The 19,041-nt window shown below is 32.2% G+C and overlaps 1 protein-coding gene across 1 annotated transcript in view; it reads right to left on the bottom strand.

Moving 5' to 3' along the window:
• The window catches only part of LOC118201994 (uncharacterized), a 173,095-nt gene that overhangs the window by 53,307 nt on the left and 100,747 nt on the right, over positions 1-19,041 (bottom strand). The window contains exon 2 of the mRNA XM_035374147.2: positions 10,861-10,966. Within this exon, the coding sequence (XP_035230038.1) occupies positions 10,861-10,948 (88 nt within the window). The 5' untranslated portion in view covers positions 10,949-10,966. The remainder of the gene's footprint in view (positions 1-10,860; positions 10,967-19,041) is intronic.

Below are 19,041 nucleotides of genomic sequence, written 5' to 3'. Positions count from 1 at the left end.
TTATATGAAGGCTGAAGGAAAGAAATAAGCCAATCTTCTTGTCAAATCATGAGAGATAATTTCTTTTGCCTTTGACTTTTGTTGTATATAGGAAGATCTAATAACTGGATGAAAGAACGACGGTCTTTTCTTGTTCTTTAGATTGTTTTCTAAACCTTCAGATATTAATACCAGAGAAATATTGTTCCTCATGGATAGCTATTCTTAACCATGAATACATATTTCTCGTTCCAGGTTGAGTTCGGGAGCGAACCAACAACTGATAGAAGAATTTATATGTTTTTCTGTAGCTACATATAAATAAACCTCCAATATATATGTACAATCGCCCTGTAGGAAAGGTATTTTCTTCTAAAGAATCAAAAGGTTTTTATCGGAACGTTAGCACGTTTGTTTGAGGAAAGAGGATTGGTTTAAGCTCAGTTTAAGGAAAGAATAAATGCTTTTTGCTTTAGATTGAATTTCTTACAGACTATCCGATTGTCAGAAGATGTTTTATTGTTTTCTTCACTTGAAAACAAATAAAATTCCTATAGAAAATCCTGTGCGAAAGATGTTTTCTTCTTAGAGATTAAAATATTTTTTATCGGACGTTAGTTCTAGTCTTTGAAGAAAGGAGACTGATTTAAGTAACATAAACAACATTTAATGCCTTATAGTTTCTTTTAAAGTCTGTTTGATAATTTCTGAATAATTCTGAACTGCTCACCTTGCAAAAGGTTCTACTGAGCTCCCGTTCTACTGAGCTGATTCATTAAATTCATGTCTTGAAAGCTCAGCTTAGGATATATATCAGATTTATACATTGCAATTGTTCTAACGTAGGTATTCTGACACAAAATCGAACATTTTATAAAATGACATACTTAATGTTTTCCATATTTCGATTCTACGTCTCAAATTATGCCAAAGTATCAAGTTTTGGAGACATCGCACGAGTAGATTTTAAAATATTTCCTCTCAAAATTTCAGCTCCTCTGTGTTAATTGAATTTGGTAAATATTTATTAATCTCTCTCTTTTTTACAAACAATTACTTGATTCATTTTTTCCCAAATCGAAATTTAGGTGTTATCCAAATAAAATTCGCAGCTATTTTCTGATTTGTTTCGAAAATGTTTAGTAATTTTTATTAATTTTTCGAAAAATCTTTGAATTACAAACTATCAAATTTTGAACATCATCTTAAAGTAGATATATTTCTAGGCATACCTGCAAAACATTAGAATTTTTTTTTAAATTTCTAGATATACATGAATTTATACATTGGCGCGTTTTGAAATTTGGCATATTTGTTATAAGCGATAATAACGGCAAGTGTAGTCTACGTACTTAACTATTTGAAAGTAAGTTAAAATTATTTGAAAGTATGAAGGATGCACCTTTTTTTCCACTCGTGCACAGTGAAAAAGGAAAAGAAAAATAGGTTGCCATAAATTAAGAATTTCGCCAAATGGTGCAAACTGAAAAAAAGTGCGTAAGATAAAATTTTAAATTTCTCGGTAAGTTTCTCACCAAATTTTACAAAATTTAATATTTGGGCATAATTTGAGTAGTAGAATCGAAATATCGAAAAAAAAATCTGCATACCATTTCAGGAAAATTCCGTTTTTTGTCATAATACCTATGCGAGAACAATGTTGTATATATGAAACTAATATATCTTAAGTCGCGCTTTTGAGAGCATGTAAAACGCAAGTTAAAGTTTGTCAGTCGGCCCAGTAAAACAGAAGATATAAAATAAAACTGTCCCCGCTTTTTTTTGTACAAGGTGTACATGTTCATTAAGATTTATTTGTCTGATAATGGTATTTTTCTTATCGCAGCTGGACGCTGAAATGGATATCCGCTTCTGTTTCATTTATTTACGAGTACTGAGCAATTTTAGTCCAAGAATACTACAGGTTTCCTTTTTCCTATAATGTTAGTGTTTGATGACAGTATTTGCTTCAATTAAAATGTAATGTCAAGAAGAATTATTATTAAATATAATTTTAATCAATTAAATAATCATTGATCAAACAATAGATTAAAAAATTTATCTATATCTCATATTATGTTCCTTTCTAATCCCAAAGAGAGATTAATAGGGAATTTGAAAGGCTTGTGGTAAGGTTTCTCGCAGGTTTTTTTTTTAAACCACAAAAGGAATGGAAAATTTACAAAAAATTAATATTTCAGACTTTATAGTCACTGTTATGGCATAAATTAAAATTCTTTGACTATTTTGTTTTATGATGTATTCTAGCAGACTACATCTGTTTTTACTTCCTTGTACGAAGTAAAAAGCAAGTATTGTAATCGCGAAAAGTTTCAGGCAGCATATTTCAACGATAATATCCATTTTGACCGCTATCGAATGCAATTTAACGATGTTTTTGCGTGATATCTGTACGTAAGGACAGAATAAAAGACTCGTTTCCTCCAAAAAAATTATAAAACTGCTTTAAAATTAATTCTGAAGATAATTTTTCGTGGCGTCTGTACGAACGTATGTACGTACGTGCGTACGAACGTACGTGTATATAGGACTGCTATAACATGTAGATGTGCACCTTGTACTTTGGTTGAAATCGGCCGCACCAAACGTATATAAATACTATATTTATATATATATCCACTCTGTTACTCGGCACAGTGATCTCAGTTTCTTTACTCTTATATGTTTGTAAATTGTGCATTTTTTGCTTTAAAAATGATTGAATTATGTTGTTCTTATCTTCCGGTTAAGGTTTTTATGCCTTTCGTAATTCTGGAAGCAATATTTGTACAATTATCAACAATTTAAAAGCTGTTTAAGTGCGGTTAAGTTTTAAATAACATGGTGGACATATTTGTTTACATTTAAAACAGCAGAATTGTAGATTTGTTGCCAATCTAGTGAGACTAAGCTTCGCAACAACAAAAATAACGCCTTCATTTATTATTGCGAATTAAATCATGCTTAATCCTTTCTGGAATTTTTTCGAGGAAATAAGTGTTTAAGATTTACTTAATTTTTAATAATTAGTAATTTAATTTTTAATAATTAGTAATTTTTAATACAGATATTTTGAGCTGTCTTGATATATATTTTTGTCTTGTCGCGAAGTGAAAACTGAATTAATTGAATGAGAAATACTCAATCGTCTGTGAAAAACTGTTTCTTTTTTGTTTTGTTTTCTTAATTTCTTTTTTACATCGTTCTAACTTTATTATAGTATTTGAAAAGAACATGTGGCAACGATTAGATAATTCTTTAAATGATATACATTTTGTGCATTCTGAGTTATAATATGAATGAAATATAATACTGTTAAGTGAACCTAGTGCCAGAGTGTCGCTATGTTAAACAAATAGAGTGAATTTTAAAGAATGCCTTTATTCTATTGTGGTTTATGCGCTGTGGTAGATTTAATTAAATCCAATAAGTTTAAAAGAAATGTAAGAAACAAATGCGTATAATTTAATATTCCGTACAAGGAAGTCATGTGGTGTACACATCAGATTTTTTAATTATACTGAAGGAGCCATATTTTCAGTTTTGTTCGTAAGTTTGAAAGTCTACGAAATTTAATTTAATACTTTTTTATTTTGGTAGTTTCTTTACAATTTGATGTCTTTAATGCTTCAAACTAAGTTTTCAAATATATGAAATAAAGCAGTATGACTGTTTAAACAGAGTGTACGTCAGAACTTGTGAATAATAAAGCAGGTAATCTTTCAAATATTGTGCCACCTAGAAAATTCTGCGCGCTTTTTAACTGAATACGGAAACAGAAAAATTTTATCGAACAACATAAGCACCATTTTATTCGATGATTTTTCTCCATATCACGGCAGCTAAAATATTCCCATCTAAAATAAACTTTTAGATTTGTTTTTAAAGAAGCTAGCAAAGTATTGTTTAATAGTCCCCATGGCAAATGGAAGTGGAATGGAAATGGACTCCATGCAATGCAGATGAAATTCTGATGAGGCTGTGTAGGTTGAAGATAGAGGACGAATCAAACACTCGAGTATTCAATAAGTCTCCTTCGAATATTTATTGAAACATTCGAATATTTATGGAACAGAGCACTGTCGAGATGAAATACGATACTTAGATATTAGCCAGTTGTGCGCGCTTCGCATCGATTTCTGGTTTTAGAACTGTCATCTGCGAACAGTATTTCTCTGAACTTATGGTCTGATCAGATGGCAACAAATCGTAACAAAATATGTCTTAACAGCCTTATCAGGCACTAAATATTCTTTTCTTGAAATGAACCCCAAAGGTAGAAGTTACTGAAAGTCTTCTTTTGACTTTTTCTGGTTTCTTTCCGAAAGTTTTCATTTGACCCTGTAATCTTTACTCGCAATATTATTATATAATATCCATTGACGTATTATATCTTATTCTATATTCGCATATTCCTTATCTCCACTGATGAGCCGTTTCAACAGACGAGTCGTTTTTAAACAGAATCGCATAACGAAATTCGAGAAAGCATATCATGCTGCTTTAAAGGAAAAGGTATCTACAATTTTTCAAACGATCATGCACTGAAATTTTCAGAATTTTAGTCTATTTTTAATGTTGTTGATGAACTATACAACGAGGATTTTCAGCGATAATTTTATTTAGTAGTTCCTCGTTTCCAGAAGGAAATTGTTCAGAGCGAGCATTATTTTTGAGGCAAAAATTTCTGCGCTGAAACTTCTAAAATCTTTTCCAAACTGTGCCATCAGGAACAATACTTTGTATTTATAATGTACAAATTTTAAGAGATGCCTGTTTAGCAATTTCCATTTTTTTGAAGTAGGTGTATTTAATTATGGCAAAGCACACTAGGGCTATCTGCCTAAGGGAAGAGATGCCTTTCGTGGAGGACTTTCTAAGGGAAACTGGCTCGTATACACGTTACACATGGGGAAAACCACGAAAACGCCCATGCAGCCAGCCCGTTCGCGGGATTCGAACCTCGGACCGAACTACCAGAGTTCAGCGTCTTTACCGCTCGGCCGCTGGTAGGCCTTTTTTTTTTTTTTTTTTTTTTTTTTTTTTTTTTTTTTTGAAGTAGAAAAGGGCAATATGCTAAAGATGAACTTTTCCATCCTTTAATTTTAGCATTGAAACGAAACAAAAGCGGTGCTATATTATATACAAGAATAATGGAGTGTGATTTTTGACATTCCTCAGATCATTCCTTCCTGGTGTTCCAATTTTAATGGCAAACAGTGTATTTGGGCATAATCTGAGTCGTAGAATCGAAATATGGAAAAATTCAGCATGCCATTTCAGGAAAAATCCAACAATGACAATTTTGTGTCATAATACATATGTCAGAACAATGCTATATATACGAAACTAATTTATCTTAAGTCGCGCTTTTGAGACCATGAAAAACGCAAGTTAAAGTTCATCAATTAGGAAGTCGAATCAAGGCCATTCTTTCTCAACAGTAACAAAAAAGTTAGAAAACGTACATTGATTTAAAATACTGCATAACTTTGGGGAAAACTGATAAACTTTTCATTAGTTTTCATACCTGCAGGTATATGCTTCCAGTCAGCGGAAGGATATATTTATAAGAAAATAATTTCTCGTATCTCATAGAATTAAAGTTAAATTTTAAAATAACAAAATATGCTCGAACGATTATGCTGATATACTTTTGAGGTAATTGCTACTGATTATCTGGAACTGTTAATGCATTTTTGAAACGTTTGTTCATATGGTTTAGAAGTGTACAAAATTAAACAATGTAGGACATTCATGTGTTTTAGAATTGAAATTTTGAGCTACCTGAAGGTTGAAAATGTTGCTAAATAAGCTGAAAATGATCATCTGTCATTGCTTTAGGAAGAAGATAGATTTGATGATTGCCCTTTTTACCCTAGTAATTATTCTATGTTCTCCTTCCCCACTCCAAGATATCATAAAATACACAGAAAATATGTAAATGAGAATTAATTTGTTCTTAGCTATTATTACCTGATTAACAAATACTCATGTTTTCAGTTTTCAATAATTTTCTCAAATATCCATTCATTTCTTAAACAATTACATAATTAATCTGAAATGCACAAACACTATTATTTTTCCCATTTATATCTCAACCTTTTCCAGAATCGGCTACAGATAGTAGAGCTAATGAATCAATAGAAAAAATTTTAATTTGATGTCATGCCATAGGTTATATTTTAATTTTTTATACTTTAATAATTATGAAATACAAAATTACACTTTTGCAATACTGCACTAAATAAAAAAATGTTGAAAATTAATACATATTTCAAGCTTCCTTTTTAGTGTAAAGGAGAAAATGTAGCTTAAAATTATGGAACAAAATTTAGATATTACAGATTTCGAAATGGTGAAACTAAACCTTTACAAATTAAATAACTTTTGTTTTACGGTTAGGAATTACATCGATTTTCCCTACAAAACTGCTAGAGAAATGCGCTTTAATTAAAGTTATTTTTGGCTGTAAGACAAATTATATTTCAGCAAAAGCGAGAAGATTAACGGAAAACGGTGTTTAACGAAGGATTTAAAAACAATGATTCAATTTTTAAATTGTTTCTCTGAAAGTAAGAGGTATTTCGAAACAATCGATTATTTTAAAGGCAAAGAACGAAGTTAATTTCACTATGCACTTTATCTAAATGAAAAAAAGTCATGTATTTAAGTTACAAATTAGTACAAGTTTGAAAATTTTAAAATCGTATTTGTTTACTGAAGATATCTTAATAATAAAAATTCTGTTTATGAGAAAACTTCTGGGGTTACTTAGGTTACAGATATTATAGTGATCATAAATCATCAACACTTTTGAACTTACTGGACATGAGCCATGCAACTTAGTAAACAATAATTTTCAAACACATAATATCGACTACATATAGTTGACTTTTATAATAAAAGAAATTTGGCTGAAAATTATGTACTAAATTACGCAACGCTTAATAAATATTTTTATAAGTTTAAAACAATTACATGTCCTTGCAAACGACATTTAAGTTTAACATGATGTTTAGAACATTTATTGGTAATTTGTTTTAAATACGTTTTACTACCAAAACAACATTTTCGCAGAAAATGAATGTTTTTTATTTATTTATTCCTTTTTTTAAAATTTTCTATTAGGAATTTCGAGAAATAAAGTTATCTAGCTAGCAGTTAACTCTTTCCGTTCTTTTGCACGCCTTAGAATGTCTTGAAATGCTTATTGTAATAGGTGCTTAACTATTGGGTTTTCATCAGTGCTTAATTTATAAAATTAGAAGTGCCGGAGCCCTGTGGAAGAAAGTGAGGAACGAAAGGAAAAAAGTGAATAAACAAAATAGCTAAAAATTAAAATAATTAAATTTAAATTAGGAGAAATGTAAAGAGAAATCTAATAATCATTAAGTTAATTTTAAATAGTTAAACAGAAAAGAAAAAAAGATATAGGACCTTCTCTTATTTGGGGCATCGGCTGGAATTACAATTCCACTTAGAAGCTAAGAAGCAGCTCAGCCGATCTGGGTCTGAATTTATACACTGATTATAATGTACTGTTCCCAGAGATGACCAGTACCACTTTTTTTTTTTTTTTTTTTTTTTTTTTTTTTTTTTTTTTCAGCACATCAAGGAAAAAAGCTAAAACGTTTAAAATCCACCAAGAAAAATCATGAAAATTCTAGGCACAGTATGAGGATATGGAAGGAAATTTTAAAGGATGTAAGAATCATATTTATTTATCTAACAGCTAAATTTTTGAGTTAAACTTCTTTTCCTATCGCTTCTTAATTTCAACTTACCACTTCCGGCTAGAACGTAGTTTTAGAATCACGTTTGAATGCAAATTGAGGAAGAGCGGTATTTAACTGCGAAGTTCTACTGTCTTAGAGAGAACCAGAGATTCTGGCTAGCACGCGTCCGCCTTTTTAGGTACTCTCTCTTAAGCTATTATTACGCTCGGCCGTACTTTAGGCCCTTGATAGCTTCGCAGTAAATTAGCGTTAAGGGGCCAACTCCGTTAGAAACTTGATAGCTTCGGCTATATCTTTTTAGTTAAAATTAGTTAAGTTTTAATTCTTAGTCTAATTCAAGACCGAGAGTCGGCTTTATTGTAAAACTCCAAGACGGAATTCTGTTAAATCTTATTTGAATAATAAAGGGTCTTTTAACCCTTTCCAAGTTTAATTACTATCTCACGAACACAAGCGATTATTCCCTTACTAGTTCTTAAGATTCTACATATTTAACAGTAACTTAAAGCTCGCAGTAGAGAATCTTACAAGGAAAAGTGTAGTTTTGAAAATTAAGAGATAAGAGTTCAAGACTTTCTCATCGCGATGCCTTGTCGATATAATTCTAGCCGTCAAGGAGAAATTTTCTCTGAATACGATTCGGTAGCAACGCGTGAGAATAAACATAAGTCTTCTCTGTACAAGTGACAGCAGCAGCGTCCCCCCGTTTGATTATATCATTCAGAAAGCCTGCAAGAGTTCTGCAACAGGAAGTCACTAGCGTGGAATGCGAACGATCACTTTTAGTACTTTAAGGAACACACAATTTTCCCGCTGTCATAAATTCATTGCATATCCTAGAGAATAAGTCTTTGACATATGATTGGGGGATTTTCTTTCCTTAAAAGTCTCAACCTCTGAGCAAGGTTTGATTGCGAAGGAAATTCAAGCCTGCATTCAGAAGTTAGAATTGATTTTTAAGGCATAAGGGCTCCGGTGCGCTCCGGCTGAAATCATAATTTATCTCGTAAACTAAGAAGTACCATAGCCAGCATCCAGTGGATTCAGGCGCAATTTAAGCTATGGTTTTCATATTTCTATTTTGTTGAAAATTACGAAAAAGCAAATAGTTCTTAATCAGCAAAGTTTATCAGCATCTTTCGGTCGTTAACGTTAAATTCTTAAGCTCAATAAAACTGTCTAAATTAATCTGATATCTAATCTTTCTGCCTAGACCTTTTGACGAATGTATTCCGTCTGCATTTATATCATATTTGGATATGAAGATATTTATTCAAATCTCCACTGACGAAATATCAGAATTTTCCAAAGTCATACGTTAGAAGCAAAAAATTCTTTGATATTCGAATAACCATAATAAATTTGATTTCTTTGCCTTTCCGTGCCAGGTCACGTCACCCTATTAAAAAAAAAAAAAAAAATGGCTTCTTTTTTCGCTTGTGAAAATTGTTCTCTCATAGTTAGTTTTTCAGAATCATTGTTTTCTTATGAACTCAATTATTTGAAATTAGTTGCTATTTACAGAGGATTGTTCTTCCCCGACCATTAATAAAGCGTTTCAAACATTTTCTGCCATCAAAAAGAAATTTCAGTTTTAGAAATAACAATAGTAACATTGTCGTCACACCATGTCATTCTTCTGAAAGTTACTAAATATCTTAGATTTATCCAAAAGTTCAACTTTCAGGACATTTTTCTCATTTATCACAAAACTCGTTGTTAGATTCTTAAAGATTTTTTTTTTCTGATTTTAATTCTTGGGAAATTTATAACATTTCTTATGAGTCTGACGTATATCGGCCAAGCTAACAAGACCCTGTTCTAAACGGAAAACAAACAAATCTTCGATAGATGATTCTATTTGGGAATTTAATTACAATTTTGACTTTGGTTATGCGAAAATTATCCATAAAGGTTTTTCCTTTGTAGGACTGAATTTCCCTTGAAATGGTTACATTTATCGAAATATATTGTTACGAAATGTACAGACGCGGTGAGATAGCTTCCCCGCAAAGCCATAAAATGGCAAGGCAAGGCAGGGTTGTCACATTTGGCAAGAAATCGCCCATTTGGCGACAAAATTGGCGATATGCCATGGACGGATGGAGAGCCTTCTGGAACGAATTCTTACAGGTTTAGCCCAGAATGTTCTCCAACACAAGCCAAAAGCTATATAAACCCTGCTGGTCCGCAGTCAGTTAGTGCATCGTCTAGAGAGCGAGATAGTTAGTCTCGAGTTAGTCAGTCCGTGCGGAGTCGATCGAGTTGACAGCCGGGCAGCGAGTGCCGAGTGGGTCGTCAAGTGCATCGAAGAGTCTCTTAGTGTATCGTGGTTAGTGCATCGTGGAGAGAGTGTTTTAATGACGTGGAGAGAGTGTCTGGGAATGACTGAACCGAAGAGTCGGGAGCTGTGCTCTGTGTGTCGTCGAGTGCATCGCGAGTTGTAGCGTGGAGAGTCTCGAGAGTACGTGGAGTTCCAAGAACGACCAGGCAGAGTTGGGAGCTGTACTCTGATGCTTTGCAGTGAAGCTGTCTCCACCGTTATTGCCTGATAGTCTGAAGGCTGTGTCGCTGATTTTTCCCGCGTGTTTATAGTAGATCTTCGACGACTGTAAAAAGTGACTTAGGAGCTGTCCTGATTAATATTGTCTAAATAAAGTGTGTTTCGATACTTCATCAAGTGTCGTCGTTATTCACTCCAACTCTACGAACCTCGTACGAACGTGAAGGAAGAAAATAACGTAACAACTGGTATCAGTAAAAAACGCAACGATATCTTCGTTAATGGCATTAAATATAATCTAGTTCTTCGTAACGCTTCCAGAATTTAAATATCTTATTTTTGACATTCCATTGCTATTTTCTGGTGCAAATGGCAGTATGTTTGTTTTTGATTTGCACGCCTATTGATTTCACTATGGAATATTTGTTGCTCCATTTTTGCAAAGTATTTTTGATTCTGAAGACGACCGGTGTCTAATCGACCGCGAAATCGATGTAATTTTATTCAAAATTTAGTCCAAATCAGGGTTGAAATTTTGTCTAATTTTAAAAGACACAAAACAGTTTTTCAAGTGCTTTCAGTACTATTTAAGATTTCAAGCGTTTTGTATATGAATTTAGTATTGAACAGTTTTTATACCTTCTGTGACTCCAGTAGTGTCGTTCTCCACATTTGTTTCTGTGGAGGCTGCGGCTGCATCTCTGTACAGTTGGCTGCTACTTCCCATCACATCACAGCACTTCACCTGAAAACACAGAATCTAAAATTAATGATATTCTAATGTTACTATATATATATAATTTATTTACTAAAGGAGTATTGATTATATTATCTCCTAATATAAATTTAGTAGAATTTATCAAAAAAACAGTGAACCCATATGTAGGAAGTTTAATTCCGAAAATTGTGTTTTAAAGTAACTTGAATGTAAATCATGAAAAAACGTTTTACGGGGACTTGAATTTAAGTCATGAATAACAAAATTTCAAACTTTGAAAAAGAAATTAAAAATTAAAAAACAAGTAATTACCGCTATTGATCGGAAATTAGTCGACTTTTCAAGGCGAACAAACCAACTCCCGTTCAATGAACAATAATTAATAAATGCGAAGGTGTTTCGTCTCTTATTCAAGTAAGAATGATGATGCCAAACTGGCAAATTAAGTTAGGTCAAAATTGTAGTCCGTGAAGTGATGGGATTTATAATCAAAGTAGAGTACCAAAGAACGCATTCTGAATGAAGCATTTTCGCTAATACAATATTCTTTAGAAATTTTGAGTAAAAAGCCAATTTATGTAGTAAAATTTACAAAATACTTGAGTAAATGTCCCCCGACACCTTCGCTTTTATGCATGTTAATTCAAGAGTATTTTTATAAAAATAAACATAATAAACAGTAGTAATCTTAATTGGAATTATGAAATATAACTCAAACTAATTGAAATAAACCTGAGAAAAACAAGAAACATAACAATGTTATCTTTGCAAAAACAAATCAAATAAAAGTTGAAAAATTCAAATATATATAATAAGAAAGTAAAATGTGAAATGTACATGAAGATATAAAAGGCCAGAAAATGCATTAATTAACTTGCGTTCTTTCTAGTGGGATGTCGGTAAAGTGTTTTCTTCTGTGTTTTACTCAGAAGGGGTGTGTGTCCGAAATTTTGTTATGGGCAGTGTGGTTACTTCGAATTTTTACAGGCGGTGAAACTTTTGAGAAACTTTTTTTGGGACGTGGGAAGGATTAGGAATGTTTGAGGGACGTTTGTTGCGGAGTTCTTATGTGAGTGGAAACGTCTGTTAAAATTGTATAAAAAGGATTTGAAATTTAGAATTCCGAGCCCATTTCACAAAATAAAAATACAAAATGGCCCAAAATATATATGGTGCCGTCAAGAAAAGAAAATTTAGGGATACATTTATAGTATGTGTATTATCATATTAAATATATGTTCGCATTTCATTAAATATGTGTGTAAGTATTTCATTAAATATGTGTGTAAGTATTATATACGATACAGAAAAGTAGCATTAATGTGTGATAATACACATAGTATATATTAAGTATGTACACGATACACTCTATAGAAAATAATGACCTAGTATATCATTAAAATCCAAATTTCTGATAAAATTTTATGCAGTACGCATCAAAATATTTTCATCATCGCATGCCTGTATCGCTTACTTCAGAGCGGAAGATAGTATTAGAGGAAATTTTCTTCATTTTTGTTTATTCTTTGCTGTTTATTTTTCCTTTGGAACAAATACAACTATGTATAACAAATCATTGCATTTAAGGGAGGGGGCAAAAATATCGCCGAATTATTCTTTAAATATGAGTTGTTTTCATTTAATAATATAATTTTATTTTATTGTGTTTTGATTTACAGTATATAAACACAATGATTTCTAAGTTAAAAAAATTATTTTAAATTATTTCTTTTCTCAGAAGAGTAACTCTTTTTGATCAGAATGAGAATCGGTTTCCAAATTATAAGTGCTGAAAATTAAGGAATTATAAATGTATTTAAATTTAACTAATGATAACATAAAACATTTCGATTTATATTTTAAAACGCATAATTTGCAAAACGTTCTCGAAATTAAAGGAAAAAATATGATAGAAAAGACTTGTTACTCTCAAAAATATTTCTGCCCGAATTTTTTTAGTTGCTTTTATCCAGACGTTATTCGTACATTAATTTTCTCGAAGAACATTAATAATACCCTTTCCATATATAAATTGACCTACATTTCATATTATGTCTCTTCTTCCTTGTTCTTTTTAAAAAAGTTTTAGTTATGAATAAATTTTTATAAATAACAGAATTTTATTCTCATATTTACAAGAATTTATTTTTTGATCTTAAATAAATCTAATGGTGCAACGTAAAAACTATTGTTGTATTTTTAATGTAATTTAAGTAGCTTGGTTTTTTTTCAGGTTAGACAAATCCAATATTATTTAAAGCGTTTTCTAAAGCAATTTCATAAGTTAATATAACATTACGAACGACAGTGAAGTTATGTTTTCTACTTTAAAACATGCTATAATGTATTTCTTGTTTTAAATTCTGTATTGCAATATCAATAGTTCTCTTTTCTCCATTTGTTTAAGTCGAGCTGCGAATAAAATAAAAAATATTTAGAAAACTACATTTATGGATTTTAAATATTATTTCTGTGAACAAAACGAAAGACTGCTAGATAAATTAATCTCTGCAGCACTGTTTTTTTAAAGAATGCAAAACTAAATATTGCACATTGAAACAGTTAACGACATTTGATGAATCCTTCACTTTCTTCACTTCTCAGAAGTAATTTGAAAAGTTCTCAGCTTTTTGGATGAATATTCAAATTACTAAAAAAAGTATTTCCTAAATGAAAGCATTTCTTATAGTAATTACAGTGACAGAGAATGCTTTTTGAGAATATCCCTGTGCTTCTGACGAAACAAACGTCCTGTTTGTTTTGTATTATTGCATTTGCTTTGCGCCATTTAGTATTTTTTTAAGAACTATCGTACCAGTGTAGTACTCATGTCTAACTATCACGCCACATGAAACTCAGTTTGAAAAGAACATTAATTTATAATGTGTCCTAATTAATTAGCAAACATTCTTTTACCTACATCAGACCTCGGCTTTTCAACTAGTAGTCCTTTTTGGTCAGCCCAATAAAGTCTTGAGAGAAATACTATTTTAACATCTTCTACAGAATTACCGCCTCTAACGCCATTAAGGTCGGGGCAGTTCTAAAGGTAATCGCCAGTCTGTCAGCCAAGCCACATAATGGGTTACAGCCGATAACATCGCGGCAAAAACATCGCGGACGATAACGTCGCTGAGAAAACAACGCAAGGCGAAAACGTCGTCCTACAAAACATCGTGGGAGAAAACATCGCAAAGAGAAAACATCGCAGTTCGAAAACATCGTGGTACAAAACATCGTTGTCGAAAATAAAGCGGTTCAAAAACTTCGCAGTTTAAAAACATCGTCGTCGAAAATATCGTGATAAAAAATAAAGTATCTACAAATCATCGCATGACGATAACATCGCAGACATACTTTTTCCATACATGCTTTAATAACTGTAAATGAATATTCCCATAAAGATTTGTGAGCGCAAAATGTAAAGAAGAATAATTTTTACTTTCACATTTTTTATTAACTAATAAATTTTTTCTGAAAAAGTAAGAAGGAAACTTAAGCATAGAAAATTAAAAGCAACTTATAGATTATACTTTTCACGAAAAATTACCAGTAAAAACTTTATAAAAATTATTTATTAATGGCCTTTGTTAGTTAACTATGTTGGTTTAAAATTCTATTAATTGCTATAAGTTGCATTAATTTGCTATGCTTAAGTTTCCTTCTTACTTTTTCAGAAAAAATGTATTAGTTAATAAAAAATTGTGAAAGTAAAAATTATCCTTCTTTCCATTTTGCGCTCACAAATCATTATGGGAATATCCATTTACAGTTATTAACGCATGTTTGCGAAAAGCATGTATGAAAAAAGCATGTCTGCGATGTTATCGTCAAGCGATGATTTGTAGATACTTTATTTTTTACCACGATATTTTCGACGACGATGTTTTTAAACTGCGAAGTTTTTGAACCGCTTTATTTTCGACGACGATGTTTTGTACCACGATGTTTTAGGACTGCGATGTTTTCTCTTTGCGATGATTTCTCCCACGATGTTTTGTAGCACGATGTTTTCGCCTTGCGTTGTTTTCTCCGCGACGTTTTCGTCCGCGATGTTTTTGCCGCGATGTTATCGGCGGACACCACATAATGGGCATATTGGTGAGTTTACTAGTCCTATACGATGTAGATATTTTTTAAAAATAATCATGGTCAGTTCTGAGATGAAAATTATTGCACTCACGCTTTTAAGAAGCTTACCGGGATCAGGGATTTCTAATAAGGAACATGAGAATAAGAGTTTCCAACAAGGAGAACTTCTTCCTAAAATAATACATATATCGTCCGCCTCCCAAAGAGAGTCAATAAAATTATGACTGACAGAAACCGATTTCTTACCAAGGGACACAGACGAAAATGCCCAATGGTAGCCCTGAGGGTACAATATTTACAACAATAACAATATTTAACTCTATTCTCTTGAGAATTTTCTCTACAGCTGAAGGAATAGCAACAACCAAAGTTATTGCAGAATTTACAAAGAGCTCAATTGAAATTAAAATGTTTGAGTGTATCCCAGGTCAAGCATTTTTGATGTCATCCACAACAGGTTTATCCTCGTAAGCACGCAGCCAGTTTGCAGAGTAGTCTGTCATAAAGCATAGCAAGAGTAGCCATCTTAAGCTCTGTATCTGAAGCATGTTTCTTATGGGAATCTTGACCTACAGTTGACTGTATTGATATTTCTCCGATAGACTGATGACTTAAACAGTGGGTTTCTATTAAAGACAGGCAGATCAAATCTGACTGCTAATTCTTTTGCTAAAATTTAAAATCTGAGCTTTAAAATCTATAATTTAAAATTTTAAAGATTATAATTTTAATAATCTAAATTTAAAATCTTTAAAATTTTAAAATCTGAGCAGATATATTTGTCGACCAAAAACTATCACATCTCAGAAGTTTTACAAATAATTTCAAAGCAGTTCTTTACATCCGGTCAACGAGTGGTTTAAGATCAGTTTGTAGTTAATGGGCTTCAACTGGGTTGAAGTGAGCATCATCTATGATTATTCTAATATCAGTGTTTTAAACAATTTTCTAACTTTTTGTGATCTCAGATACAGTAATTAAATGCTCGATTCCATATTCAATAGCAGGTCTGATGTAAGTCGTAAAGCAAATCCTATAAAGCACCCCTTTCGGCTCTGCTAATCTCTCCAATAATTTATTTTTGGAGTATGAATTCTTTACAGTATCCACTCTTGATCAATCTGGAATCCACAATTACTCCCAAATACATAGTATCAGCGTTATTTCGTTCGTGCAGCCCATAAAAAAGGGTAATTAATACCTTTAAGTTTTGTACTGAAGGGAAACGTTTGATAATTTATCTTACTAGTTTTTATAATCAAGCCATTTTCTCTTGATCACAATAAAAGACTGTCAAGTATCTTGTTAAGGAAAGTCTTGGATATATTTTATGTTCCTTTCAGCAGACCATAGTACCAGATCATCTGCTTTACTACGTTACTTAACCTAAGAAATCTTCATAACATCCAAATGTAATACCATTGGCTATTTGCACCGTAATATAATGCCTCCACATATCATATATTACATGTAATATGTAAAAAGAATTTTCTATACCAATAATTTATATTGTTTTTTACCTGTGTTTTTATTTATATAACTATGTTTGTGTAAAGAGTCATATACTACATACATACATATCAGAAAAAAGTTCAGTTGTACCGCACAATGCAAAGGTGCCCCAAAGCAAGATTTCTATGTAGCATACATTTGATACATATACATTCAATACAACAAAATTCCACTTCAAAGCACATAGCCCTGAATGAGACGCTTTTCATGCAGTGGGCGGAATAACTTTCGTGCTTTAATTTTATTAGCAATTAGCTCTTGTTTATCGAAATTTGTGAGAATGATCGTAAAAATGCTCAGTAGTAACCACGTTTCTACAGTAAATGAATGGGAGATAAATGATTCAAATCTTTGACTTTTGCCTAAGGAAAGTTTAAATTGAAAATGGCCATAGGAGATGCCGTTTAGAAAGCTGTATTGCATCAAAAAACAGAATGTCTTTAGGACTTTGTTTCCAAATTAATCGCAGCTATGGAACTTTGATGTCCTGTTATGAAGATGTACTCTGATCAAATTTGAAACACTAGAAAGCATATATTAAAACAATTGCTTTTCCCTTTTGCAATTCAGGGAGAAAAATTCTGACAGCTGATATTTAATAAAATTTTACATAAAAGTTCGTTATAACAGTATAATGAGCGGAAATAAAATTCTGCAAGAAATTTATTATTTAATAATTAATGAATTGTACTTTAACATTTAAATTTTAAGCTTCATTGTTAAACTATTTTTAATTCTACGTATAGTTTATAAGGTATTTCTTCCACTTCTCTAGCGTGCCTGCCTTCGTGGTGTAGTTGTTCTGCACGTTGGGCCGGTATTTCAGAGGTCCGTGGTTTGATTCCCTGCTAAGGCGGTTGCATATTTTTCATCTTTCCTGCTTCCAATTAGCCTAATGACTCTACAAGTGGCGCCCGAACTGAAAGGATTGTGGATGATGATGTTCCGCACCCAGGATTTGGCGACTAGGCCCCCAAAACCCTAGTCGCCCTTTAAAAAGGGGAGTATATAAGGTTTTCTCCCACTTCCCTAGCGTGCCTTCGTGGTGTAGTGGTTCTGCACACTGCGCCGGTATTTCAGAGGTCCGTGGTTCGATTCCCGGCGAAGGCGGTTGCATATTTTTCATCTTTCCTGCTTCCAGTTAACCTAATGACTCTACAAGTTAAAATGAAAAATACGTATCAAAGTCCTGTTCAAGGAAAGTTTTAATTTAACAGCAAATACCCTGACGTGCAACATTCTGAAACAGCAGCGAACACGCATGAGGTTGAGGACAATACCAAAAAGTAAGTCCATGAAATTCTTTGTTTCAAAATGTCTCCGGAGAAGTGAAAAGCTATTCAGTCTTTAAGAAAGAAATGCTTATACTTCCGCATTTTTATTCTTTGCATTCGTTTCTGAACATGAACTGAATCTCATGCATTCTATCCTACGATAAATATTTGCTCAGTAAGAAATAGCACATTTTAACGTAGGATTACGTTCCTTTATAATGATGTGATGGGAAAGAAAAAAAATTAAATCGTTATTTGAGGTGGCCGCGAATGCTTATATCTTCGAAATGACAAATGTTACCATCAATCTAAATACATCATTAGATAGATAAAAGAGCATATTAGAAACACACACACGTACAAAATAAAGAAAAAATTGGACAAATGGTATACGCCTAGAAACGTGTCAAAAGTAGCGAAAATTTGGGAAAGTCAAAGCTCGGTGCACGCCGTAGACTGCTTGTTAGTGGCAAGGTAGACAGTCGCGCGTAGACACTCTGTGTTTGGGTGCTGTTTGCTGTATTTTATGACAAGCTAATGGTGTTGCTGTTTATAAAGATTTGACGAGTGTAGCAGTTTTGTACCAACAGAATTAACTGTTAAGCAGCGTCGGAGAATACAGGATTCGGAAGCAGGCTATAATTGTATGGTTGATGTAAATGTTAATGGACAGTCACGATTTATTCTAGCATTCATATATATTCGTCCAACTGTTAATTCAGGAGATTTGATTATGCTTAGCGCAGTGATGAAGTTACTTTATTGATCGATGAAAAATTTACTGTAGATACAGATGTTCCTGTTATTATGATGGGAGATTTCAATGTAGACGTCAAACGAAATGAGATGCATTTGATTTTATGAAACATCATTTTAATCTCAATATGTTGCCAAGTAACTATCCAAGTACAGTTGGTAATTCATTTATATAATTAACATTTACTAGGAATATGACTGCAGACTTCTTAAATTAGATATCTTATATCATCGACCAATTTTATTTAGGGTCATTTTGATTAAATAAATGTAATAAATACAAAATAAAATATGTGTGTGTGCGTAAAATCTTTTGTTTGTTGTATTTGTTCTATAACATCTTGACACGTTTGTTAGTAATTCTATACATTAACCACCAGCCGCTCTTTGAACTATAAGAGAAAGCCCAAAGACATTTTTTTTTCCAAAGGAGCGACGAAGCATGATTATGTAGTACATGCTTCATTT

The sequence above is a fragment of the Stegodyphus dumicola genome, chromosome 4 (assembly GCF_044657685.1).
Source record: "Stegodyphus dumicola isolate Sdum_Otavi_A_Nest chromosome 4, ASM4465768v1".
Classification (NCBI taxonomy): Eukaryota; Metazoa; Arthropoda; class Arachnida; order Araneae; family Eresidae; genus Stegodyphus; species Stegodyphus dumicola.
Note: the sequence above shows the minus strand (reverse complement) of the source record. Positions and strands in the feature narration are given on the sequence as shown.